This window comes from Xenopus laevis, chromosome 8L (assembly GCF_017654675.1).
Source record: "Xenopus laevis strain J_2021 chromosome 8L, Xenopus_laevis_v10.1, whole genome shotgun sequence".
Lineage (NCBI taxonomy): Eukaryota > Metazoa > Chordata > Amphibia > Anura > Pipidae > Xenopus > Xenopus laevis.
The window spans coordinates 1,899,795-1,927,085 of record NC_054385.1 but is presented as its reverse complement, the minus strand read 5'-3'; the positions used below and the strand labels follow the sequence as shown (position 1 = coordinate 1,927,085).

The 27,291-nt window shown below is 45.3% G+C and overlaps 2 protein-coding genes across 3 annotated transcripts in view; both read left to right on the top strand.

Moving 5' to 3' along the window:
* The window catches only part of exd3.L (exonuclease mut-7 homolog), a 96,258-nt gene extending 79,258 nt beyond the window's left edge, over nt 1-17,000 (top strand). For both annotated transcript variants that reach the window (XM_018229408.2, XM_018229407.2), the window contains exons 21-22: nt 10,791-10,887; nt 16,310-17,000. In XM_018229408.2, the coding sequence (XP_018084897.1) occupies nt 10,791-10,887; nt 16,310-16,599 (387 nt within the window). In that variant the 3' untranslated portion in view covers nt 16,600-17,000. The remainder of the gene's footprint in view (nt 1-10,790; nt 10,888-16,309) is intronic.
* A 6,926-nt stretch (nt 17,001-23,926) lies between these two features.
* LOC108698141 (notch-regulated ankyrin repeat-containing protein) lies at nt 23,927-26,914 on the top strand. Its single transcript, XM_018229406.2, has one exon. The coding sequence runs from the start codon at nt 24,541-24,543 to the stop codon at nt 24,883-24,885; it is 345 nt and encodes a 114-aa protein (XP_018084895.1). The 5' UTR covers nt 23,927-24,540; the 3' UTR covers nt 24,886-26,914.
* The last annotated feature ends 377 nt before the right edge of the window (nt 26,915-27,291 follow it).

Below are 27,291 nucleotides of genomic sequence, written 5' to 3'. Positions count from 1 at the left end.
TACTGTCTAAGGGAATCAATATGGCGCCTCCCTCCTCCCATATGTATAAATACAAATATACAGAGAAGGAATGTTCTGGGCACACAATAAGCTATACCCTCATACTGTACTGTCTAAGGGAATCAATATGGCACCTCCTCCTCCCATATGTATAAATACAAATATACAGAGAAGGAATGTTCTGGGCACACAATAAGCTATACCCTCATACTGTACTGTCTAAGGGAATCAATATGGCACCTCCCTCCTCCCATATGTATAAATACAAATATACAGAGAAGGAATGTTCTGGGCACACAATAAGCTATACCCTCATACTGTACTGTCTAAGGGAATCAATATGGCACCTCCCTCCTCCCATATGTATAAATACAAATATACAGAGAAGGAATGTTCTGGGCACACAATAAGCTATACCCTCATACTGTACTGTCTAAGGGAATCAATATGGCACCTCCTCCTCCCATATGTATAAATACAAATATACAGAGAAGGAATGTTCTGGGCACACGATAAGCTATACCCTCATACTGTACTGTCTAAGGGAATCAATATGGCACCTCCTCCTCCCATATGTATAAATACAAATATACAGAGAAGGAATGTTCTGGGCACACAATAAGCTATACCCTCATACTGTACTGTCTAAGGGAATCAATATGGCGCCTCCCTCCTCCCATATGTATAAATACAAATATACAGAGAAGGAATGTTCTGGGCACACAATAAGCTATACCCTCATACTGTACTGTCTAAGGGAATCAATATGGCACCTCCTCCTCCCATATGTATAAATACAAATATACAGAGAAGGAATGTTCTGGGCACACAATAAGCTATACCCTCATACTGTACTGTCTAAGGGAATCAATATGGCGCCTCCCTCCTCCCATATGTATAAATACAAATATACAGAGAAGGAATGTTCTGGGCACACAATAAGCTATACCCCCATACTGTACTGTCTAAGGGAATCAATATGGCACCTCCTCCTCCCATATGTATAAATACAAATATACAGAGAAGGAATGTTCTGGGCACACAATAAGCTATACCCTCATACTGTACTGTCTAAGGGAATCAATATGGCACCTCCCTCCTCCCATATGTATAAATACAAATATACAGAGAAGGAATGTTCTGGGCACACAATAAGCTATACCCTCATACTGTACTGTCTAAGGGAATCAATATGGCACCTCCCTCCTCCCATATGTATAAATACAAATATACAGAGAAGGAATGTTCTGGCACACAAACCATAGCCTCAAGCAGTTGTAGGTGTGTGGGTCTAATAGGGCCCTTCAGGAGCTTTATTGGCCCCTATAGTTACCAAGGTGTCTATAGAGAGGGTATGGAGTCTCGTGTGAAATACCACAACATGGCAACTGTTGCACATCACTGCTCTAGTGTATAGCTGCCATTTCAATGAAGGGCTTTATTTACTAGCAGTGAATTCTCAGGTGGGATAAAGAGCAGAGGGCCATTATAAAGTATCCGTGAATATCTGGGGCCACAGCAGAATTAGCCTGACTTTCCTGCCCCCGTGGCAGTTTCTCACAGGCAGTAAGAGACTCCCGGAGTACATTGTTCAGGGGATGAATATACAGTTACAGATGTGAGAGAGTAAAAAGCCTCTCTAACCCTCGGGTCATTCCACAGATAATATGAGACCATACAGGGGAGGCTGCCTTCTACTCCTTTGTCTTTCTCATGCAGATTGGCCCCTGCCCCTCACTCCTCATCCTCTGCCTGTCAATGGCTGGGGGCCGGCAGCAAACTACAATTCCCTTTGTTTTGTAAATCAGCTGCCTATTCCTCAACTCTGTAGGGGGGTGTGTGAGCGGCTGAGTTTATTTTCCCACCAGCTCATCTGCTTCCTAGCTTTACCCAGAATCCTCTGCAGCACAGCAACATGGCTACCAGTATTTACACTTGTTCATCACATCTGACTCGTGAAACGATGTAGCAAAACCCAGTTCTACTCCTGCTATTGGGGAGTTGTATCAGGAGTCAGAGGCAGCAGTGCAGAGAAAGGGACAGACACAATGACAGTTACACAGAACTATAAACCCAGTGAGAATGAGGAATGAATGGATATTGGGAAGTTGTATCAGGAGTCAGAGGCAGCAGTGCAGAGAAGAGAAAGGGACAGACACAATGACAGTTACACAGAACTATAAACCCAGTGAGAATGAGGAATGAATGGATATTGGGAAGTTGTATCAGGAGTCAGAGGCAGCAGTGCAGAGAAAGGGACAGACACAATGACAGTTACACAGAACTATAAACCCAGTGAGAATGAGGAATGAATGGATATTGGGAAGTTGTATCAGGAGTCAGAGGCAGCAGTGCAGAGAAAGGGACAGACACAATGACAGTTACACAGAACTATAAACCCAGTGAGAATGAGGAATGAATGGATATTGGGAAGTTGTATCAGGAGTCAGAAGCAGCAGTGCAGAGAAAGGGACAGACACAATGACAGTTACACAGAACTATAAACCCAGTGAGAATGAGGAATGAATGGATATTGGGAAGTTGTATCAGGAGTCAGAGGCAGCAGTGCAGAGAAGAGAAAGGGACAGACACAATGACAGTTACACAGAACTATAAACCCAGTGAGAATGAGGAATGAATGGATATTGGGAAGTTGTATCAGGAGTCAGAGGCAGCAGTGCAGAGAAAGGGACAGACACAATGACAGTTACACAGAACTATAAACCCAGTGAGAATGAGGAATGAATGGATATTGGGAAGTTGTATCAGGAGTCAGAGGCAGCAGTGCAGAGAAGAGAAAGGGACAGACACAATGACAGTTACACAGAGCTATAAACCCAGTGAGAATGAGGAATGAATGGATATTGGGAAGTTGTATCAGGAGTCAGAGGCAGCAGTGCAGAGAAGAGAAAGGGACAGACACAATGACAGTTACACAGAACTATAAACCCAGTGAGAATGAGGAATGAATGGATATTGGGAAGTTGTATCAGGAGTCAGAAGCAGCAGTGCAGAGAAGAGAAAGGGACAGACACAATGACAGTTACACAGAACTATAAACCCAATGAGAATGAGGAATGAATGGATATTGGGAAGTTGTATCAGGAGTCAGAAGCAGCAGTGCAGAGAAAGGGACAGACACAATGACAGTTACACAGAACTATAAACCCAGTGAGAATGAGGAATGAATGGATATTGGGAAGTTGTATCAGGAGTCAGAGGCAGCAGTGCAGAGAAGAGAAAGGGACAGACACAATGACAGTTACACAGAACTATAAACCCAGTGAGAATGAGGAATGAATGGATATTGGGAGATTGCTTAGAATTATATTTTATTAGGCAAAAAAACAAAACAATTGTTGGGTAAAGTTCCCCTTTATTAGTGTTTAGTATGAGAGAGATCTCAGGCCATTCACTCCCCTTATACCCAGCTCACATGGCTTTCCCACAGAGATTAGTGTCATTCTAATGGGTATTTGTGTTTATTGATGCACCACACCTTCCTGCCCCCGGGGTCATTGCTTACCTGTGCATCTGCCCTCTATATATAGATATACAGTATATATATTACAGTATATATATATATATATACATATATACATACACTCACAGCTTGGTTACTCATACAGGGAAGGTCACATCTTTCCCAGAGATCATTACATCCTTCCTGATTAATCACTATATTAATAGGCCCTGTCTCTCCCATCTGACAAGGGAGTACATATTAAATGAGGAAGAAACAGCATGGCAGCTCCCACTGTAAATTCCCATAAAGTTATTGACTCTGTATAATGTTATTAAAGTTACACAATGGGCGAGAGATGTATAGCTTTATGGGCACTTAAAGTGGGAGCTGCCATATTGATACATATAGGAGAGAGTTAATAGCATACACCCAGCAGCTCTTGGATACTCCTCGGAGTAATGAAGGTGCCGGTGTCTGTTATTCCTGTGTCTCCCCACGCAGAGTTAATAAGATTCCCATTTGTCACGCTTGGGTGTAAATCCCAATCCCAGAGGCACATTCCCAGGAGCTTTCTCCTTTATCTCCCTAACAACTCCCATTCACCCCTCATTAAGGGCAGAGACATATGCTGCTGTTTCGGGAGATTAGTCGCCCAGAGACAAATCGCTTCTTTGGGCGACTTATCTCCCCTAACTGCCTCCCCACTGGCTAGAATGTAAATTGCCGGCGGGATGACACTCGGATCGATTCGGCTTTCCGAAGTTTCCTCATGAGGCTACTTCGGGAAAATGAAGCGGCATGTTGCCTCTTCTTCGGGCGACTAATCTCCCCAAACGGCCTCCCTGCAGCTAGAATCTAAATCGCCGGTGCGATGGCACTCGGAGCAGTTTGTTTTCTGAAGTTTCCTCGTAAGGCAACTTCGTGCGACTTCGGAAAACAAACTACTCCTAGTGTCATCCCGTCAGCGATTTACATTCTATCCGGCAGGGAAGCAGTTCATGGAGATTAGTCGACCGAAGAAAAAGTGATCTGTCGCTGGCCGACTAATATCCCGAAATAGCAGCGTGTGTCTCTGCCCTAAATGGCCTTCCCACTTCAGCAGACAAATTATTATAAGTGTGACAATCCATTTGCCTGGGGATCAGTGACATGCGATAACATTGTCACACTTTATTATCGTCCTATTTCCTAATATCCTCTCTGTGTATTTATATGTAAATGGGAAGGAGCTGCCATATTGGTATCAATGTATAGAGCAGGGTCCCGGGAGTATTTCTCCTGCCCGTGAGATTTGGGAAAGATCAGTCATCAGGTTGGTTTCAATCACTGCTCAGACATGACATCAAGCAAAGGATTGTGGGTAGGAGTGATTGACAGCTCCCCTTTAGAAGATGTTCTGCCTCAATTGTGTTATTTCACTTGTGCTCCGGACGGGGGATGAGGGGGGTGCGGAGGCTTTTGATGTGAGGTGTGGGGGGCAATAAGAGAGACGTAAGAAGCTGCTGTTGTGCTAAACAGGAACTGAATATTAAGGTGTCCCCTCTGCTCTCACCCCTCTGTCTCCTGCAATGGGCGAGGATTTTCCCACCTTCAGGTTTGCCCCCCATCCTGCCTTTGATGTGACAGATGAAAGAATAAGCCGGACCCCATGTCTCCCAGGTGTTTATAGGGCCCGACCCTCCCCAGAGCCCCAACAAACGCACCAAAGCCTTCCCTGAGCCTAAGGGTCAGACACACAGGCAGATTGGGGACGATTAGTCACCCGGCAACAAATCTCTTCTTCTTCTAGGCGACTAATCTCCCCAAATGCCTTCCACTGTCTAAAATGTAAATCGCCGGTGGAATGGCACTCGGATCGATTCGTTTTCCGAAGTCGCCCGAAGTTTCCTCGTGAGGCAATCAGAGTGCCATCCTGCAGACGATTTACATTCTAGCCGGCGGGAGGCAGTTTGGGGGAGATTAGTCGCCCCGAAGGAGAGGAGATTTGTCGCCGGGTGACTAATCTCCCCGAATCTGCCCGTGTGCCCTGACCCTAATGGTGAGACCCCTCAGTGATCTCAGTAACCCCTTCACTGCCTGACCCCCTACATGTATGTCACTGCCCCCTCCAATCTTTCCCCCCTCAGAACAAAGCAGGCTGAATAGCTGCCCCTCAGATATAGGGGGCTCACCCTCTAGTCTATTGTTAACCCTGTAAGCCCTGCACTCTCATGCCCCCTGCTTACACTGACAGAGCCCCCTATAGAGCCCTTTAACCTCTTCACTGCCCTGTAACAAGGCTACAGTGTTCCAGCCCAGGATAATGGCTCTTCCTTTGAATTACCCTGGCCTGGAATTTAGGGGCAAAAAAGAACCCATTAAACCCACTAGGATTTGTTTTGCCACCTATAGATTGTTAGCTCTTACATTCAGTCCTTATTTATACTTGTTTCTATGTTGTCCAAGTCTCTTTCTGTTGGAGATATCCAGACTATTTTGACAGGGGTGGGCATAACTTTTACCCCAACATCGGCCATGGGTGCAGCTGTGGAGCAAGTGTTGCCCCATGTGATTGAGGCAAATCCTGCAGCACTTAGCCGGGAATGTGGCACTTTCACCCCTTGTTCTGGCAGTTGTACGACACCCGCCTGCTGCTCTGCATCTGTCACATTTGGGTGCAGAATGTTTCCCAGTCTCTATCACCTGTTTGTGGGACATGGGGGTATTATTGTATCATTGTCTGTGCAGTTTGTCAGCAACCTGTGAATTGCCCTGATGGAGTCGCTTAGTAATTAGAGGGGGGCAAATGACTCTTATTAGAGATAAACCCCCACATCGTTCCTCTGCCTGCCACTCGCAAATGCTTTGGTTTATTGCTGCCAATAGAGATTCCCTGCACCTTCATCCACTCCCAATTGAGTCTCAGGGTTGTACAACAAATGTGCCACCAAATGGGACCAAAAGAGCTCACAGCCAAATTACCTGAATTCCCGTATTCTAAAGGGGCCCAGTCTGAAGGTCAGTTAGGGGGAGATTTGGGGTGAGTGTTTATTTGTACCCTGGGTACCCCTGGAACTATAGCAGGGTGACACCCCAATGTTTCTATATATCTGTAACCTTGTTATGAGCTAAGGGGGCCCAGTCTGAAGGTCAGTTAGGGGGAGATTTGGGGTGAGTGCTTATTTGTGCCCTGGGTACCCCTGGAACTATAGCAGGGTGACACCCCAATGTTTCTATATATCTGTAACCTTGTTATGAGCTAAGGGGGCCCAGTCTGAAGGTCAGTTAGGGGGAGATTTGGGGTGAGTGTTTATTTGTACCCTGGGTACCCCTGGAACTATAGCAGGGTGACACCCCAATGTTTCTATATATCTGTAACCTTGTTATGAGCTAAGGGGGCCCAGTCTGAAGGTCAGTTAGGGGGAGATTTGGGGTGAGTGCTTATTTGTACCCTGGGTACCCCTGGAACTATAGCAGGGTGAGTGTTACCCCAATGTTTCTTTGCTGCTTTATAATGAAATGCATATAATTGAGTGTGTGCAACAGGTGGAAGTACTGCAGGGTCTGGTTTACCCGTGTGTGTGTTGATTGCAAGCTCTGTGGGTCAGTGATTCCCTGACTATGTTAAGGCTAAATCCCCTTGTAAGTAGGAGAGGGGGCAGGCGCTTAGCATTTGTCTCCCCCGGGAACATAAAGTGGAAGTGTTTGTGTCGGGTGCCGGATCTGGAGGCTGCATGTGAGAAAACCCAGAGCAGCACGTTACTTCCTAATGAAGGGCTAATGAAGTCGAATTTCTCACCCCCCCTGGGGATTGCACTGGGGGGGGGAGGGAACACTTCACACCTATTCCCTGGGAACCTCTCTTCCCTTCCAAGTGCCTTTTGTGAATATTTGGTTCCTGCCAGAAATTCAGTAGCAAATCTCATGATCGGCAGGGATGCCCCCCCCCCCCCAATGGTTTAACTCCCGTCTGTCCTCTCCCTTCTTCTATCCAGTGAGCAGAAGAGCTTGTACTTTGTTATGTCTGTCATTGTGGGAAATTGGTGCTCTCTTTATACGACACCCTCTAATTCTGGGGTTGGGGGGCTGCTGGTGCCACACATGTGATTGGGAGAATGTAAAGTCCTGTGCAAGTGTCTCACTGTGATGGGATTGTCAGTTGTGTTGTTGTGTTCATCCCCAGGAGAGCTGATACACTGACACACACTGAGCCCACACTGGATATTTATATCTGTGCTGAAAGGTGCAATGTCTGTCCCCTCTTTATCTCACTGTTCTTTTGCCAGCGGATCTGTAGCAATGGGATTGTGTGAGAATTTCCCACACTGCCTGGGGGGATGTGGCAGAAGCTTTGTGAGTGCAGTGGGGCATATGTACCCCCCCTCCTTACTTTTACACACCCCAGCCTTTCACACAAGGAATTAGTACTTGTATTGCTGACAAAGGAATAGGAATTCCCACAGATCTCTGCTAAGGGTCTCATGTCCACCCCCCCTACTCCCTTATATCCCTGTCAAAATAACTGGTCTTTATATAAGGTGGGTTACCAGTCTGTAAATAACAATGACACTCAGGGAGGATCTGGCTCATATACATGCAACATATTGTAAGCAGCAGTCCTGTCCTGCTTTATGGCAGCTGAGATTCTAGCTATCTGTATAACAGAACATTCTGTCCCAGTGGCTGCACAGATCCTATCTGATCCCCATTGTAAGCAGCAGTCCTGTCCTGCTTTATGGCAGCTGAGATTCTAGCTATCTGTATAACAGAACATTCTGTCCCAGTGGCTGCACAGATCCTATCTGATCCCCATTGTAAGCAGCAGTCCTGTCCTGCTTTATGGCAGCTGAGATTCTAGCTATCTGTAGTGTAATACATTGTAAATGGTTAGATAAAATAAAATGGGAAATGATGGGATGACAATATCATGAATTCTATAGAAGAATTTAAGCATCCAATTTTCGTTCCTTTCTCTATACCCAACTCACCCCCCCCCCCCCCGTCTGCCCCTTTTCTCTCTGTCTCAGGTACCTTTGCTGAGAAACCGGTTTTTCTCTCCAAAGCTTTTGTTTCTCAGAAAGTTGGAAACATTGCTTTAGGGCTTGATCAGATTTCCTATTCTCACGCTTTTCTTACCCAGCGTCGGGCACGGTTAGGGCACCTTTGAGTTGTACAACAGCATCGGGACACTCCTCTGCCCAAATGTGCACATTCCCTGGTGCCCCTAATGTTCCCTCTGCGACTCTGTAGCACCGAAATTAAACTGCTATGTAAAAACCTTTAGCACCTTGTTGCACCCATAGTAGTTATTGGCTGATCTGTTTGTCATTAGAGGTATAAGGGCTCACACCTCAAACTGCACAGAATGCCTCTGTGTGTGCCGTGGCCCGACGAGAGGAACGCAGCAGCTTTATCTGAAAGAGAAACAAGTGTGAAGGTCGTCAGGAGGAGATTACACCTAAACCTGTGAAACTGGGTGCGCAGGGGGCGGTGAAGGCTCTTTGTTAGGCGAGTCTCACAAATAGATGAGCCCAGATTAGAGGGAAAGGTCACTGCAAAGACTGAATGCACCAGGAGCTTTTCTACTAAAGTAATGCCAAGGGTCACCCAGAGCCCCAACATTTAAATCCAAATCATCCCCTGGTCCCTGACTCAAATGGACTGGTCCCTGACTCAAATGGACTTGTCCTAGCCTCAAATGGACTGGCCCCTAAGTCAAATGGACTGATCCCTAGGTCAAATGGACTTGTCCTTGGCTCAAATGGACTGATCCCTAGGTCAAATGGACTAGTCCCTAGGTCAAATGGACTGGTCCTTGGCTCAAATGGACTGGTCCCTAGGTCAAATGGACTGGTCCCTAGGTCAAATGGACTGGTCCTTGGCTCAAATGGACTGGTCCCTAGGTCAAATGGACTGGTCCCTAGGTCAAATGGACTGGTCCCTAGGTCAAATGGACTGGTCCCTAGGTCAAATGGACTGGTTCCTAGGTCAAATGGACTGGTCCTTAGGTAGGGTTGCCACCTTGCCGGTATTTTACCAGCCTGGCCGGTAAAAATGATGGTTGATCCCAATGTTATTAATAGGGGAAAAAAGATAAATATATAGGAAGGTCAGTGATCCCAATGTTATTAATAGGGAATAAAGATAAATATATAGGAAGGTCAGTGATCCCAATGTTATTAATAGGAATAAAGATAAATATATAGGAAGGTCAGTGATCCCAATGTTATTAATAGGGAATAAAGATAAATATATAATAAGGTCAGTGATCCCAATGTTATTAATAGGGGAAAAAAGATAAATATATAGGAAGGTTGGTATTTTTTTCGAGAAAAGGTGGCAACCCTATCCCTAGGTCAAATGGACTGGTCCTTGGCTTAAATGGACTGGTTAGAACATGTGCATTTATAATATGGGAAAGTGGAGAAGGCACTAAATTCTATATAGGCAGAGGCTCCGGGATTAGCTCCGTGCTCAGTCTCACTGGAGTCTATTTATATTTCTCATGGGCCACCGGTGCCGTGTCAGCCTTATTGCCTTTAATACATAAACCCGTGGCTTTAATATGCACCTAAACAAACACCTGTGTGAGCAAATAGCTTCCCTCACTCCAGCTCTCCTGCTTCTACTCCAAGGTGCAGCACGGATCTCCATAGTCCAGTTCCGTAATGGGGGGGGGGTTGGATTACCTGTGCCCTGGGTACCCCTGGAACTATAGCAGGGTGACTTTTACCCCAATGTTTCTATATATCTGTAACCTTGTTATGAGCTAAGGGGGCTCAGTCTGAAGGTCAGTTAGGGGGAGATTTGGGGTGAGTGTTTATTTGTACCCTGGGTACCCCTGGAACTATAGCAGGGTGACTGTACCCCAATGTTTCTATATATCTGTAACCTTGTTATGAGCTAAGGGGGCCCAGTCTGAAGGCCAGTTAGGGGGAGATTTGGGGTGAGTACTTATTTGTGCCCTGGGTACCCCTGGAACTATAGCAGGGTAACACCCCAATGTTTCTATATGTCTGTAACCTTGTTATGAGCTAAGGGGGCCCAGTCTGAAGGCCAGTTAGGGGGAGATTTGGGGTGTGTACTTATTTGTGCCCTGGGTACCCCTGGAACTATAGCAGGGTGACTGTTACCCCAATGTTTCTATATATCTGTAACCTTGTTATGAGCTAAGGGGGTCCAGTCTGAAGGTCAGTTAGGGGGAGATTTGGGGTGAGTGCTTATTTGAACTACAACGTAAGCATCATTTGTTAATTGCACTTTGGGGTTAGTTCTCATTATTTTTGGATAGTGACCCTGAAAGTAATTAAACGCCACCCACGAGCCTCTCTTCTCTCTCTTCCAGGTGTGCAACTGTGACAAATACCTGCACATCTCCCAGGACAAAATGGCTCGGCTGCTGGAGCTTCACGGTTACTTGAAGGACACAAACCAAGCGCCAGGTGAGACCCCCACTTGCCATTTAGTGGCAACATATTGTGTCATGCCAAGTACTAGTGCCATAATGCTGCTCACTTACATACATAGAACACTAATTGCCATATATTTAATTTGGGGTACAATACACTGCTGCCCATGTCTTGCCCTTCCACTTGGCACTACGGGACAACAGGGCAAGATGGAGCTTTAACCAGATTTATTGTTTAAGAAACAAAGGCCAATTTGGGGCAAAATGCAGTGGGTTTGTGTCGTTCCCACGGGCAGGAAAGGGTGCAGAGTGATTTCACCTGTGCTGCCATTCCTTGCTGCCTGTTCGCACCCTTCCCCGCTCCCCCTTCCCACTGTTTATTCTGTCTGCAGATAAGTGTGAGAAAAACTTGCTGGTTTGCCTTGCAGTAAAGGTGTGTCCTGTCCCTATTCCCTCTTTACTTTCCCATCACACACTCCCCTCCCTCGCTGCACTGGCGCTCGTCACTAGCCGCGGAAAATGGGCAATTTCCTTCCAGCCCCGGCCGGCCTTATAATCCTAACCCCTCACAATTAACTGTTAGATTGATGCAGACAGTCTGCACTCGCTCTTCATCGTCTATTCCTCACGCGGTGGCTGCGATTGCTTCCATGTGCCGCACAGTAACCGCCATTACCATTAAAATTAACCCTTTCTGTGCTTTGTCACCCAGACACTGGAATAACCAAAATAACAGCATTAAATGGGAGCTTTACCTCCCAGCAACTGCAGGTTCTTCAACTTGGAATCTGGATCACAGCTCCTTAAAGGGTATATAAACCCAAAAATAAAATGTTGCCTAATAAAAGTAAATGTCATTTTAAGCAACTTCCCAATATCTGTTCGTTCCTCCTCCTCACTGGTTTTATAGTTCTGTGCAATTATATCTGCTGTTAGAAACACTATCTACCTGCCATGTTGGATTCTGACTGCAACAATGTAACAGAAACCAACTGCCATATTGTTACATTGTATCAAGCGCAGAGACACTGACAGTTACACTGAAGCATAGACCTAGTGAGAAGAAGGAATAAATGGGTTTTGGGAAGTTGCTTAGAATGACATTGTTTCAGGAGTCAGAACCAGCAGTGCAGACAAGAGAAAAGGACGGACACTGAGAATGGAATTGGGAACCCCGCTGTCCAACTTCAAATATCATTTAAAGGGACACTACAGTAATGTATGATGCAGGTGGTCGACTAAAGTTTATGTGCCAGTGTATAGGGGCCCTAGGGAGGATCTGCCCCAACATTACACTCATTTTGCCCAACAAGTGTATCGCAAGGTGTGTGGCTACAAAAATTAGTGTAATGTCGGGGCAGATCCTCCCTAGGGCCCCAATATACAGGCACACGAGCTTTAGTCGAACACCTGCATCATACATTACTGTAGTGTCCCTTTAAATGATATTTGAAGTTGGACAGTGGGGTAACAATAAGTTGAGGGGCCCTCAGCAACATCATTTTAGGGCCCGCATATAGTGTGTTTGCGAGTCACGCCCTGATGGGGCCCCCCAGCAGTCTCGGGGTAGTTGTTGATCCTGAGAAAGGGCACTGAGGCTGCTGTTGTCCCATCAGCCCTCCCTCCACGTCATTCCTGAGATACCTGCCATTCCTTATCATCTATCACTGACTCTTTAAACTGTCTGGTGCCACTTACCTGTGTAGCCTGCGGCAGCATTCCTACCCCATCCTTTCTCACACTCTTGACACCCATAACAAATACACTTTTTTTTCCTGTTGTGTTTGTTCCGGTACGGCCTTCACTCAGGTGCAACACTTCTTGTCACCTCACCCCTTCCTATCCAATCCTCTGCCTGCCCGCTCCTCAGATACACGGCTCTATTGCATTCAGCACAGTCTGCGGCATGCGGCACAGGGGCGGCTCTAGTACAGGAAAGGGCTTTGTCTGATGCACATGATTTTCATTAGTAAAAACATATCTAGATGTTCCTACTGGAACCCGGCTCTTGTACTAAGGTCTCTGCCAATGCCTGAGAGCCAAGGCTTATTCATTAGCACCTCAATAACCAATTAGCCCCGGCTAATTAATTAGCAAACCCATCCCTGTCTAATTCATTCCCTTAGGTGAGAAGGAAACTAGATCTCCCTTTCCGGCTGTTCCCACCTGCCGCTCCATTAACCCTTTCCCTAACCTCGCTGACATCTGATAGGTCGACTGGCACCTCCCATCCAAATGGACTGCACTGCTGGTTCCCACCACATACGCTTGCTGTTTAAACTTTTCACCTCACTGCGGGAATTGTTATAAGTGTTTTTGGAAACGGGGCAATTAATTTCATTTAGTAAATTAGTCACAGATTCTCTGAATATTTTCTCTTTTTGCTTCGGTGATAGATGAACCCCCAAGAGTAGCCACTCCTGAGCGCTTCAGGCATGCTGTGTATAATGAAGTAGGTTTATATAAACATAAGGCATGGTATTTACTATGTGCAGGGCAGGGGCAAAGTGTCTTCTGCACTCAGTAAATAAGGCCCTATAACAGAGACCAAACAGTTCTAGACAACACCAATAAGACATTCTCATGGGATAAAGGGGAAGTTTAACCAAAAAACTTAAGAATACGTTAGAGTTCAACTGGAATTTTACTGCTGCACTCGTGTGCCCCTGGATACCCCTATTTTAACCCCATGAGTGCATGGGCTGTAGGTATGGACCCCCACCTTCCTCTGTTCTGTTTGTGTTCATTGATGGGTGACTGAGCAGTGGCACATAAGTGGGCATTTGGGGGGATACACTGATGGATATGATTACAAGTGTTACAATGTATCTCTGGCCATTTCCAATCATGGAAACCCGGTGAGTTGGCCATTATTCGGCCCCAGCAGTGACGTTGGCCTCCCATTCAGTGACCAGCTAGAGCTGAAATGCCTTTGGGAAGGGGGGGGGGGTTGCTGAAAAATCCAAAATACCAAACATTCCTTGAAGTGTACAAAAGGTCAGGAAACAATGGCCGGCCCTGAAACAATAGCGCACATTTTCTCCTCTTGGCCGACTTCCCAGCGATTCCCTCGCCATGGAAAGGACTGTCAAACAGGGAGATTCGGGGCCAGATATGGAGATTTTTAGCACGATGATCAGAATTCACAAGGATTTATAGAGCACAGGCATGTTCTGCAGTGTTGTACAATGTAATCACACATACGAGTGCAGGCGGATACACGAGGAATGCTATTTCTGTAGCACCAACATATTCCGCAGTGCTGTATAGATACCTTATTCCTATCAGCCCCTGCACTAGTGGAGCTTATGATTTAAGCTCCATTATCACATTCTTACCAGTCCCAGCCCCAGTGAGCTTACAATCTAAGGTCGGTATCACATTCCCATTAGTCCCTGTAAAGTTCCCATCAATCCCTACACTAGCAATCTTATAATCTAAAGTTCCTTTCATGTTGCCATTCATCCCTACCTCGATAAGCTTACACTGTAAGGTCCCTATTATATTCCCATCAGTCCCTGCCCCAGTGAGCTTACAATCTATGCTACCTACCACATTCTCTTCAGCCCCTGCCCCAGTGAGCTTACAATCTAAAGTCCCTATTCCATTCCCATCCGTTCCTGCCCCAGTGAGCTTACAATCTAAGGCCCCTATCATTCCCATCAGCCCATGCCCCAGTGAGCTTACAATCAATAGTCCCTATCACATTCGCATCAGTCCCTGCACATATAAGCTTACAAGAAGTTGTGTTACCCCAGCAGGTACATCATGTCAACTTGCATTTCTATCCAAAGCTTGAGGGGTCGCACTGTAAGAATTGAGTTCATGGGCTGTGAGGCCAGCCTGGAGGTAGAGTTCTGCTTTGTACTCTTATTTCCATCCCCTAATGTAGAGTGACAGTCCTCATCCTCTCACACCTTGCACAGGTCCTGGGGCTAATGAGCCACAGGGGCACTTAGCCTCGTCTCACTTCCCTATGAGACACCGTCACCGACTCCAAAAACCCTGCCGATGCCTGACGCAATGTATCACCCCCTCCTCCTCCTTCTTCTTCGTGCCTCTGCATGTTACTCTATGTCTCTTTCTACAAACTGGAACGTTAAATGGTCCCATGTGTGTCTGCGCAGGAGCCTCTAATTGTATAAATATGTTCCCCCTGCGCCAGAAAACAGACGGGGGTTAAAGTTGTAGACAGTAAAGTGGCGGCACGGCCAATTAGAAGAAAGCACAGGTGTTTGATAGACCGTTGCCATACTGATTGTATATATGTTGGTATCATTGGAACCCGCCTACTTCTAACTAACAAGCAGAAGATTGGAAGAGAGAAGGAAGATAAGCTGAAGCAGAGCAAATGAAACCATGGCACTTGGAGAGAGAAAGAGAGAAGCTATATAAGCTGAAGCAGAGCAAGGAAAACCACGGTACTTGGAGAGAGAGAGAAGATAGATAAGCTGAAGCAGAGCAAGGGAAACAATGGTACTTGGAGAGAAGATAGATAAGCTGAAGCAGAGCAAGGGAAACAATGGTACTTGGAGAGAAGATAAATAAGCTGAAGCAGAGCAAGGGAAACCATGGTACTTGGAGAGAGAGAGAGAGAGAGAAAAGAGATCAGCTAAAGCAGAGCAAGGGAAACCATGATACTTGGAGAGAAGATAAATAAGCTAAAGCAGAGCAAGGGAAACCATGGTACTTGGAGAGAGAGAGAGAGAGAGAGAGAGAGAGAGAGAGAGAGAGAGAGAGAGAGAGAGAGAGAAAAAAGATCAGCTAAAGCAGAGCAAGGGAAACCGTGGTACTTGGAGAGAAGATAGATAAGCTGAATCAGAGCAAGGGATGCCATGGCACTTGGAGAGAAGATAGATAAACTGAAGCAGAGCAAGTGAAACCATGATACTTGGAGAGATACTTGGAGATATACTTGGAGAGAGAAAGAGAGAAGCTATGTAAGCTGAAGCAGAGCAAGGAAAACCATGGTACTTGGAGAGAGAGAAGCTAGATAAGCTGAAGCAGAGCAAGGAAAACCACAGTACTTGGACAGAGAGAGAAGCTAGATAAGCTGAAGCAGAGCAAGGGAAACCATGATACTTGGAGAGAAGATAGATAAGCTGAAGCAGAGTAAGGGAAACCATGGTACTTGGAGAGAAGATGAGCTAAAGCAGAGCAAGGGAAACCATGGTACTTGTAGAGAAGATAGATAAGCTGAAGCAGAGCAAGGGATGCCATGGTACTTGGAGAGAAGATAGATAAGCTGAAGCAGAGCAAGGGAAACAATGGTACTGAGAGAGAGAGAGAGAGAGAGAGAGAGAGAGAGAGAAGATCAGCTAAAGCAGAGTAAAGGAAACCATGGTACTTGTATAGAGGATAAATAAGCTAAAGCAGAGCAAGAGAAACCACAGTACTTTCTATATTGATGACTCTAACCCGCTGGATTTACTACTCATTCCTTCCCTTTCCTGCAGCTCCCACAGAGTCAGAAGATCAGAGAAAGAGGCCCAGTAGTGAAGAGCGACAGTGGCTGGAAGAGCTTGGGATTTGTCTGGACTCTCTGAGTCTCTCCAGTGGTGCAGCTCTGCAACTGGACTCCATACCACCAGGCCTTCTCCACAAAGTGGACCTGTTCTTCTGCTGCAGCCAGTGTGGCAAGGTGTTCTGGGAAGGTTCCCATTTTGGGAGAGTGGTGTCCCAATTCAGAGAGGTCCTGCAGGACACTGGGGAAAATCTCTACCAGCTGGTGGACCAGAATCCCTGAAAACTGCAAGATGGACAGTTGTGTTGGACGCCCAACGACTGCGTGCCATTGTGTTTGTGCCAGGCAGCCTTTCCTTAGCAGAGCAGTGAGTGTTCATGAGTTGTGTTCCTGACGTCTCCGACCCACAATTGCCCCAGGTCTGGTCCTTCCTCCCAATTGTTTTTTTTTTTCCTTTTAATGAAGATTTATGGACAATACTATATTTTATGTTTTTAATATTGTGTTCCCCCCCCCCCCGTCTTTTAATGACTGTATTTTATTGCTAAAAAGTGTCAGAGAGGGAAGTGACACACACGTCTGAAAGTGGTCTTTTTTTATATGAAGTCACACCTGAGCGTCCATCAACTTCCTCCTAAAACTTTTATTTCTGGATTAAATGATGTTATGTTTCCTGTGAATAATACATTTCTACTGTCATTTCTAGAGGAATACCTACTCCAGGTCACTCATAAAGACACCAAGTCTAGAGAAATACCTAATACAGGTCACCCATAAAGACACCAAGTCTAGAGGAATACCTAATACAGGTCACCCATAAAGACATCAAGTCTAGAGGAATACCTAATACAGGTCACCCATAAAGACACCAAGTCTAGAGGAATACCTAATACAGGTCACCCATAAAGACATCAAGTCTAGAGGAATACCTAATACAGGTCACCCATAAAGACACCAAGTCTAGAGAAATACCTAATACAGGTCACTCATAAAGACACCAAGTCTAGAGAAATACCTAATACAGGTCACCCATAAAGACACCAAGTCTAGAGGAATACCTAATACAGGTCACCCATAAAGACATCAAGTCTAGAGGAATACCTAATACAGGTCACCCATAAAGACACCAAGTCTAGAGGAATACCTAATACAGGTCACCCATAAAGACATCAAGTCTAGAGGAATACCTAATACAGGTCACCCATAAAGACACCAAGTCTAGAGAAATACCTAATACAGGTCACTCATAAAGACACCAAGTCTAGAGAAATACCTAATACAGGTCACTCATAAAGACACCAAGTCTAGAGAAATACCTAATACAGGTCATCCATAAAGACATCAAGTCTAGAGGAATACCTAATACAGGTCACCCATAAAGACACCAAGTCTAGAGAAATACCTAATACAGGTCACTCATAAAGACACCAAGTCTAGAGAAATACCTAATACAGGTCATCCATAAAGACATCAAGTCTAGAGAAATACCTAATACAGGTCACTCATAAAGACACTAAGTCTAGAGAAATACCTAATACAGGTCATCCATAAAGACATCAAGTCTAGAGGAATACCTAATACAGGTCACTCATTAAGACACCAAGTCTAGAGGAATACCTACTCCAGGTCACCCATTAAGACATCAAGTCTAGAGAAATACCTAATACAGGTCACCCATAAAGACACTAAGTCTAGAGAAATACCTAATACAGGTCATCCATAAACACACCAAGTCTAGAGAAATACCTAATACAGGTTACCCATAAAGACACCAAGTCTAGAGGAATACCTACTCCAGATCACCCATAAAGACATCAAGTCTAGCAGAATACCTAATACAGGTGACCCATAAAGACACCAAGTCTAGAGGAATACCTAATACAGGTCACCCATAAAGACATCAATCCTAGAGGAAAACCCAGTCAAGGTTACCCATAAAGACACCAAATCTAGAAGAATACTAACCTAGGTCACACAGAAGGCCATGAAAACTAGAGGAATACCTAGTCCAGATCAGCCAGAAAGACACAAAGTCTAGAAGAATAACTAACCCGGGTCACACACAAGGACATGAAAACTAGAGGAATATCTAGTCCAGGTCACCCATAAAGACACCAATTATTGAAGAATACCTAGTCCAGGTCACCCATAAAGACACCAAGTCTAGAGGAATACCTAATCCAGGTCACAAACTGTATGCTCATCTCTCGAAGAGTTCTTAATCCAAGCCACAACTAAAGGTGTTGGATCTAAAGAATATCTAATTAAATCGAGGGAAACCTAATTCAGGTCACCCACACAGTCACCACTTCTATAAGAATACCTTAATTCAGGTCCAACTGTATAATAATATTCTGGGTTATCCATACAGTTGTCTTCTCTAGAACAACACCTAATGTCTTCATCTACCCCAGTACCTAACCCAGGTCACACATGCAGTACTTAATCCAGATGACCCATAAAGGTAGCAGGCCACCCAGCCAATGGTCATCATTAGAGGAAATCCTGGTCACCCTTATAGTCCCCAGGTCCAGAATAATACTTCATCTAGGCCACCCACAAAGTTATCATGTCTAGAAGAACACCTATTCCAGGTCACCAGTACCGTCATTGGGTCAAGAAGAAGAATAGTTCCCAGGTTATCCATCCATTAGTCATGTGCAACACCCAATCCTGGGCACACTACAACTCCCTGCATCCCCACATTTGCATCTTGTTGCGCTACGGATCTTAGGAGTTGCAGCAGCTTATTCAGTAGATTATTTTTAGAGAACCCACATGAGTCATTGCATTAGTTAGAGCTATTTATTATTACTATTAGATATATATATTTATATATATATATATATATATAATATATATATATATGTAGTATAAGGGGAGAGCGATGGGTGCATGGGTCTAGATTGTCTGCCTCCTGCACTCTCTCTGTTTCTATTCTATTAGTCTGTGCTGGGAAGTAAAACTCTCTCTGTTCCCACGCTCTCCAACACATTTTAATGAATTAACCAGAGGCCACACCCTGTTTTGTTTCATCTGCTTCCGAAGCCTTTTTCCTATTGGCTGCTTCTGGGCCCTCCCCTTCTCTTGCTGGAGACTAGGAGTGGCTTCTGAACCCTTTAGGGACCCGGGAAATTCTATTGCAAGTTGTGAGTCAGGTGCACAGGCAGCACAGCGCTTCATTAACCCTTCTGTGACTGGTGCAAGCTGCTCTCTCTCCCTCTCTCTCCTTGTCTCTTTCTCGCTGCAGGGAATGGCTCCCTAGGTAACTCTTCACTTTTTAACAAATTGGTCATTTCATCTCTAGGCAAAGGAATGTTCTGGGCACAGTAAACTATACCCTCATATTGTACTGTCTAAGAGAATCAATATGGCACCTCCCTCCTCCCATATGTATAAATACAAATATACAGAGAAGGAATGTTCTGGGCACACAATAAGCTATACCCTCATACTGTACTGTCTAAGGGAATCAATATGGCACCTCCTCCTCCCATATGTATAAATACAAATATACAGAGAAGGAATGTTCTGGGCACACAATAAGCTATACCCTCATACTGTACTGTAACACAATAAGCTATACCCTCATACTGTACTGTCTAGTTTTCCTCTAGTTTTCAATATGGCACCTCCTCCTCCCATATGTATAAATACAAATATACAGAGAAGGAATGTTCTGGGCACAGTAAACTATACCCTCATACTGTACTGTCTAAGGGAATCAATATGGCACCTCCCTCCTCCCATATGTATAAATACAAATATACAGAGAAGGAATGTTCTGGGCACACAATAAGCTATACCCTCATACTGTACTGTCTAAGGGAATCAATATGGCACCTCCCTCCTCCCATATGTATAAATACAAATATACAGAGAAGGAATGTTCTGGGCACACAATAAGCTATACCCTCACACTGTACTGTCTAAGGGAATCAATATGGCACCTCCTCGTCCCATATGTATAAATACAAATATACAGAGAAGGAATGTTCTGGGCACACAATAAGCTATACCCTCATACTGTACTGTCTAAGGGAATCAATATGGCACCTCCTCCCATATGTATAAATACAAATATACAGAGAAGGAATGTTCTGGGCACACAATAAGCTATACCCTCATACTGTACTGTCTAAGGGAATCAATATGGCACCTCCTCCTCGCATATGTATAAATACAAATATACAGAGAAGGAATGTTCTGGGCACACAATAAGCTATACCCTCATACTGTACTGTCTAAGGGAATCAATATGGCACCTCCCTCCCATATGTATAAATGGAGAAATGGAATGTTTTGGGCACACAGTATTATTTTGCTAATTTCAAGTGCACATTCCCTTCGATGAAACGAGCAGTATCACAGGATACAATATAAAGAGGGAGGAGCCTCATTGTGACAGTGATAATGAAACTAGACTGATATTGTCAGGACTTTCCCAGAGAGTTCGTATACCACAGGGGTCAGTAGATAAATAGGGTGACGCTGCTGAGGTCTTTTGCACCCGTGTGACCTGTGACTGCTGCCCAATTTTTAAGGCGGGTCTTGGTTGGTTGTTACCCAGAATCCCATCCTTTCTGTATTCTTGGGACATTCTAAGCCATAGAAAGTTTATTAGACTTGTGAATTAGGTTTCTGGCTCCTCCCGTAACTACTGATAGAACTGCAGCACAACCCCAGTTCCCACAATGCCTTGCATGCGTCTGCACAAGTCTGTCAGCCAGCTGGCTTCTGCTACATTTTCGATTGTCAGAACCAGCAGTGCAGACCTGTTTTACGTTCAATAGCCATTACATGTACATGCGTTAATGGATGCATGCTGCGGACTACACTGATTTCTTTGCAGCAATGCGTGTAAATGAAGCGCTAATGATCGTGTTGATTTTATGTGTTTGGGTTTAATGGGGCGAGGTGGGTGGTACACTCGTCATAGTGTTTTCAGTGTTCTTCAGCTTTCTAGTCACCAGCAATCTGTATGGGTCTATGCTGCAGGCTGTACTGGTCTACAAGTAGCGTCGGCACATGCATGGTTGCTTCATTCTATATAACTGTGACTTGTTGCATGCCCGAACCCCTGCCGGCACTCCCCCAGGCCGCTGGTCTCCCATCTAGGCTGAAGATGCCACCTAGAGATCAGCGTTCCATGCACACGTATGGCAGTCTTTATCCCAGATACAGAAGTACCTGTATTTACAAAGCTGTGTGCATTTTAATGTCACTGTCCCTTTAAGAGTTCTCTTTTCCCAGCTATGTAGATAAAAGCATTTGACCAGTATGTGGGCTCTTGTTTTATACCATATGAATGCCATTCTGTGATTGGTCCATCTATGCTTTGTATGTTATTTATTTGAGGCTGGAAGCTGCTGCTCCTGGGATCCTGTTGCAAAGCTAATGTGAATAATATTTTCTTGCCAAGCCCATGGATCGGGCATATCCGCATTAGGCATGAGCATGTTGTAAATCTTTGCTTATAAGAATGTTATGGAATCCTTTTTCTGGTTGGAGGAACGTATGGGGTTAGTTGCCCTTTAATGGTATCCCGGGTTTGCTGCGAGGAAACTGGTCAGACCGAATCTGCCGCCAATTAAAGCTCCTTGTTAGGGAACTGATTAAAATGTGCCGCAGAGAGGTGATCTGAGGACAGCGACTTCGATCTCACGGAAAATAAGTAAAGGGCAAGTCAAACTGCTACAGGTATTGTTCAGTTTCAACTCCCAGAACCTTACTACTTCGCTCAGCAACACCTACACTGGGATTTAGCCTCAAAGCAATGTTCCGAAGATTCCCTACTGGGGTATAACACCCCTCATTGGGCTACGAGGCATGGCTACTTCATTTTCCAAACTGTTAAAGGGAAAGTATTTTTCTGGGAAATCTCCATTTGATCCTGGAAGGAGGGGGAACACAAATGATCTGCCCCCTCTCTCTCTTCTACTGACCCATCTCTGTTTACTGTGTACATAGGGTATGAAAGAATCCGCTCATTCACTCCCAGCCCCCTGTATAAATGTCCCCCCGCAGCCTGCAATGCAACTCAAGTCCTGTCCTGTTCAACTGCCTCCTTAACTGGTGCAGTCTGCAGCAGGCACCTTCTCTCTGCCATGTTACTGTAGTACAGTATGAGGGGTATATACTGGTCTGGACTGGGAGTCAAAATAGGCCCTGGCATTCCAAGTGCAAATAGGCCCAAACTAAATAATGAATTTCTATGGCATTTGCCAGAACCCACAGATTGTCAGTCCGGGCCTGATCCCCCCACTATTGCTTCCTCTCTGGATGAGCCATTTGGTGTTATAATGAGGGTCAGTGTGACTGGTGATCTAACTGTGTCCCTTACTGCCCCCTGTCTCCACTTAAAGGAACAGGCCCGAGTAAATTCCTTTCTATAGCAATGGGCAGATCTCTGGTACCAAAGGCCTCTCCTTTCATAAGCGCAGCGCCCCCCATATTTGCTCCCCAAACCTCAGGGTCTGTGCATTTACTTCCTTACATCTATACAGGTTTTCGCCATTATTTAGACTGTAAGCCCTTTGGATCAGGGGAGATTCTCCTTAAGGCCCCCATATACAGGCCGATAAAAGCTGCTGACTGATCGAGTCGGCAACTTATTTGCCCGTATGTGGGGCCATCTGACGGGCTTCCTCAATCGATATCAGGCCGAAAGTCAGGCACATCTCGATCAGGCAGGTTAAATCCTGTGTCTATGCGGTCCTGCGATCTGACTGCTCATATCGGATCCATTATGATCCGATCGTTGGGCCCACGATTGGATCAGCCCAATATCGCCCACTGTGACGCCAAACGAGCGGATTTCTACATCTATGGCCACCTTCACACTATCGGTAGATTGTAAGCTCTTTCTGCCAAGGCCTGCATTTACCCATCAAATACCATTTTCATAATTTGACATTTTCTTGCCGTTGACAAGAGCTTACAATCACTTCAGTCAGTTCCCCCCGGAAGTGTAGAATCTGGGTTTCGAATGAATCTGCAAATAGTCCCAATGCAGCAACTGCCATAAGGGCAATATTAGCCTTAGAGCAATGGCACGTGGGGCAGTTATGATGGCAGCGGGGAGTTGTAGTTCTGCAGTATATAAGCCTAATATCCAGACAAGATTGTGCATAGGAATCCTGGTGTCCCAGCTGCTGATATATTGACTCCTATTGCCCCTGGGAACCACACTGATCTTAGGGCCACACTTTTAGATGTAAAGGGCCACAGCACAACAGGAAGCCCAGGGCCCCAATCTGTAGTTTTATTTACCTAAATGTATCAGTCTTTTACCCCAAAGTGATGCTCCAATACACAATGCCAAGTCCTTTAGCTCTTACATTTCACCCTGACTGTAATGGCAATAAAGGGGAGCAGTCTGGCTCAAGTATAGGAAATTATTTTTTTTCTGCTCAACATCGCCTGAAACTTTCTCCTCGCTCCCTAACTCTAACCTCACGGCCACGCCCAGATTCTCAACGTTCCACACGGAGGGAGGGCTTCCCAGTCTTCCTTCCCACCCCCACGTGGGCTTCCAGCCAATGGGCGGCCGCGGCTGTTCCGCATTATGATGCAAATCAGGAGGGGACTGTAAGAAAAGCTGCAGCGGCGCTGAGTCGATTCTGAGTTGGAAGCGCAGCGCAACGGGGACACAGAGAGACGCGGATCGGCGCTGCCAGGGGACTGGGGAAACCTCTGCTGGAAACTGGATCTGTGAGTGAGATTCTGTCTGACCTCGGGACCTACGGAGAGCCCTGATTCCCTGGGACTACAGCACCTTCTAGCTGGGCTTATTGCACTTACCTGAGCTGCTGCTGCCTCCTGAGTCGCCGACCCCTAGACGCTGATACATGTATCCCTGCTAAGGGCTTCTAGCTGGGCACCTACCTGCCTTAGAGACCTCTTGGGAATCCTGGTTACAGAGCAAACATCTGGTTTCTGTCCAACTACTCCTTTGTGGATCAGTTACAAAAGATCAGCTCTTGGGACCAGTAGAGTTCTTCTCTGGACCTCCTACAACTGACCTGGACCTTCTATCATTGGATGACCACTGCCGAGGTCTGACCACTTATTCCGCATCATTAGTGGACCTTCTACTGTCGAGACCTTCTACTGGGGCACCTCATTGTCGAGACCTTCTACTGGGGCACCTCATTGTCGAGACCTTCTACTGGGGCACCTCATTGTCAAGACCTTCTACTGGACCCTGTTCCGGTACCAGCCATGAGCCAGGCCGAAATGTCCACCTGCTCCATGCCCCACACCCAACGGGTCTTCCAGGAGGCCGTGCGCAATGGCAACACCAAGGAACTGCATTCCCTCCTGCAGAACATGACCAACTGTGAGTTTAACGTCAATTCCTTCGGCCCCGAGGGCCAGACTGCTCTTCACCAGTCGGTGATTGATGGGAACCTGGAACTGGTGAAACTGTTGGTAAAGTTTGGGGCGGATATTAGGCTGGCAAACAGGGACGGGTGGAGTGCGCTCCATATAGCCGCTTATGGTGGCCACCAAGACATTGTCCTCTACCTGATCACTAAGGCCAAATACTCCTCCAGCAGCCGATAATCAAGGTGGCGGAGTGAGTGCAGGACTTACATTCCAACACTCCCTGTCCTTGTGTGTGAGTGAGCGTGCAAGTGTGTTGCAGGGGGAGTGCAAATCGGATCATTTCTTTTTTTTGTTCCCTTTATAATGTCTTAATGAATATTAACAGCTGCTTCAGTTCTATGTATTGTGAGCCCCCCCCTCTCCCCAAAATTATGACTTCAATTTGTAAGCGGGGTGATTTCAAGGTACAACTGAGAGTTTGTGGGGTTTTTTGGATGACATTTTTTTTGCCTTTTTTTTTTTTTCTTACTTGATATGGAAAAGCTGCTCTAGAACCCCCCCAAGTCTGTAGGAAATCTGGGGGGCTGCAAAGAAATATAGAATTTTTTTTTTTTTTTGAAAAAAAAAATCACTTTAAAAAAAAACAAACAAAAAAAAAATCCTTTTCTCATCTACCTCAGTGTTCTCGTACAGTGTTGCCCCACAGGACTTGATACTGTATGTTGCACTTCAGTAACCCCCGTGCCCCTACTTTTGGAATATGGGTTTAAAAAATGCTGAAAAAATAGACATTTCAGGTAATGGGATGAAAATATGTAAAAATAACCCCACTCCATTTTTTAATAAGAAAAAAAAAGTCCCTTTCTTAAAGGCACAGGTTGCTGTTGACAAACAATCTGGGCTTTTCGGCATATTTTTTATATAGACAGATATTTTGTGTATGGGGTGGGGGGGCCTTCTGTTTTGCACAGGAGCAATGGCGCCACCTGCTGTCTGACAGTTACTTGGGCACTGACCTGTTGACTACTGATCTGCCTGTGTGTGTCCATGTGTACGCGGGGTATTAGAACTGCACGTTCACGTTTAAATGTGTGACCAATTAGAGAACGAACTGTGATGCTGCTCTGATTAAAGGAAATGAAAATCACTGGGGGGGGGCGGTTGTGGATCAGAATGCAGAAGAAGGGTCACCCTAAATAGCTGTCTGCACTACCCATGTACCCCTCAGTTCTAATTAGGGATGCAGTGAATCCAGAATTCAGTTCGGGATTAGGCCTAATCCTTCTGCCTGGCCCAACCGAATCCTAAATTGTATATGCAAATAATGATTCAGTTTGGTATTCAGCTGAACCCCTGAATCCTTCAAAAAAGATTTGGCCCGAATACCGTACCGCTTCCTAATTTGCATATGGGGAAAGGGAAATCGCATGCTTTTTTGGCACAAAACAAGGAAGTAAAAAATGTTTTCCCCTTCCCACCCCTAATTTGTATATACAAATTAGGATTTTGTTTGGTATTCAGCTGAACCCCCGAATCCTTCAAATAAGACTGAAAACCGAACCGATTCCCAATTTGCATATTCTTAATTAGGGCTGAGAAGAGGAACTAGGGATTCTGTGCATCCCTACATCTAATTACACTTTTATATCGAAAGGGATGGAAATGTCCAGTTCGTGGGTCAGGCCCAAACATGGGGTACATTCCATTGGGGGGTCCTGTTAGTGCTGTGGCGGGGGGGGGGGGGCTGCTTCTCCCCTTTATTTTTCAGGGGGAGAAAAGTAAAGTTAAAATGAAATGAGCCGGCCTATCAGAGCTTTGCCCTGTAATATATGTTTTACGCCAGGACTGGCGGGGGGATGGGCAGCCCATTTTAATCTTAAAGACAATCCACAATTTATGGGGGGGGGTTCTTTTAAATACCCCTGTCACCCCCCCACACAGAGGAGTGAAAAAAGAGAGAAGAAAAAATGTGTGTATGGGGGGACCCCCATTTATTTAATCTGTCTACGTGACTAGACTGGCTCTGTTAATGTGAGCACAGACCTGTGCTTCTGTATGAAAGGGGAAACGGGGGGGTTAAATGAAAAGAGAAATAAAGTGGGGGGGGCTTTTTGTGTATAATAAAACAAATACAGCTTGTTGCACATTGTGTAAGTGGATCTGCCACAATTTAATGTCATAATATTTATGATGTGAATATTCTGTGTTCATCTCAAGGGTTTCAAGCCACTCCCACTTTTTATTAAAGGGGAACTTCATTTTTGTTTGAATTATTCCACTGTGAATGGATGCAGTCTCATTGCCTAGAGCCATTCCCGTCCCTGCACCCCAACACTGGGCACCCACAGAGACTTCCGGGGTCCCCAGTCCCATTTCACTCCGTATTTGTAATTTCACTGAAATCCTTGGGATGATCAGGACGCCGTGGCTGAAATCTACTCCAGAAAGGAGTTAATGTACGTTTGCTTGTATCCCAGCGCCAGACTTAATGAAAACAAAGCATTTCTTTAATTATGTTAATTAAACTTATAGGCTTATATTGAAGCTGTAATTGAAGAGTAACTGGATGGAGTCTGTACTATGTGACCCGGAGTGTATGGTGTGTATTTATATATATATATATATATAATATATATATATATA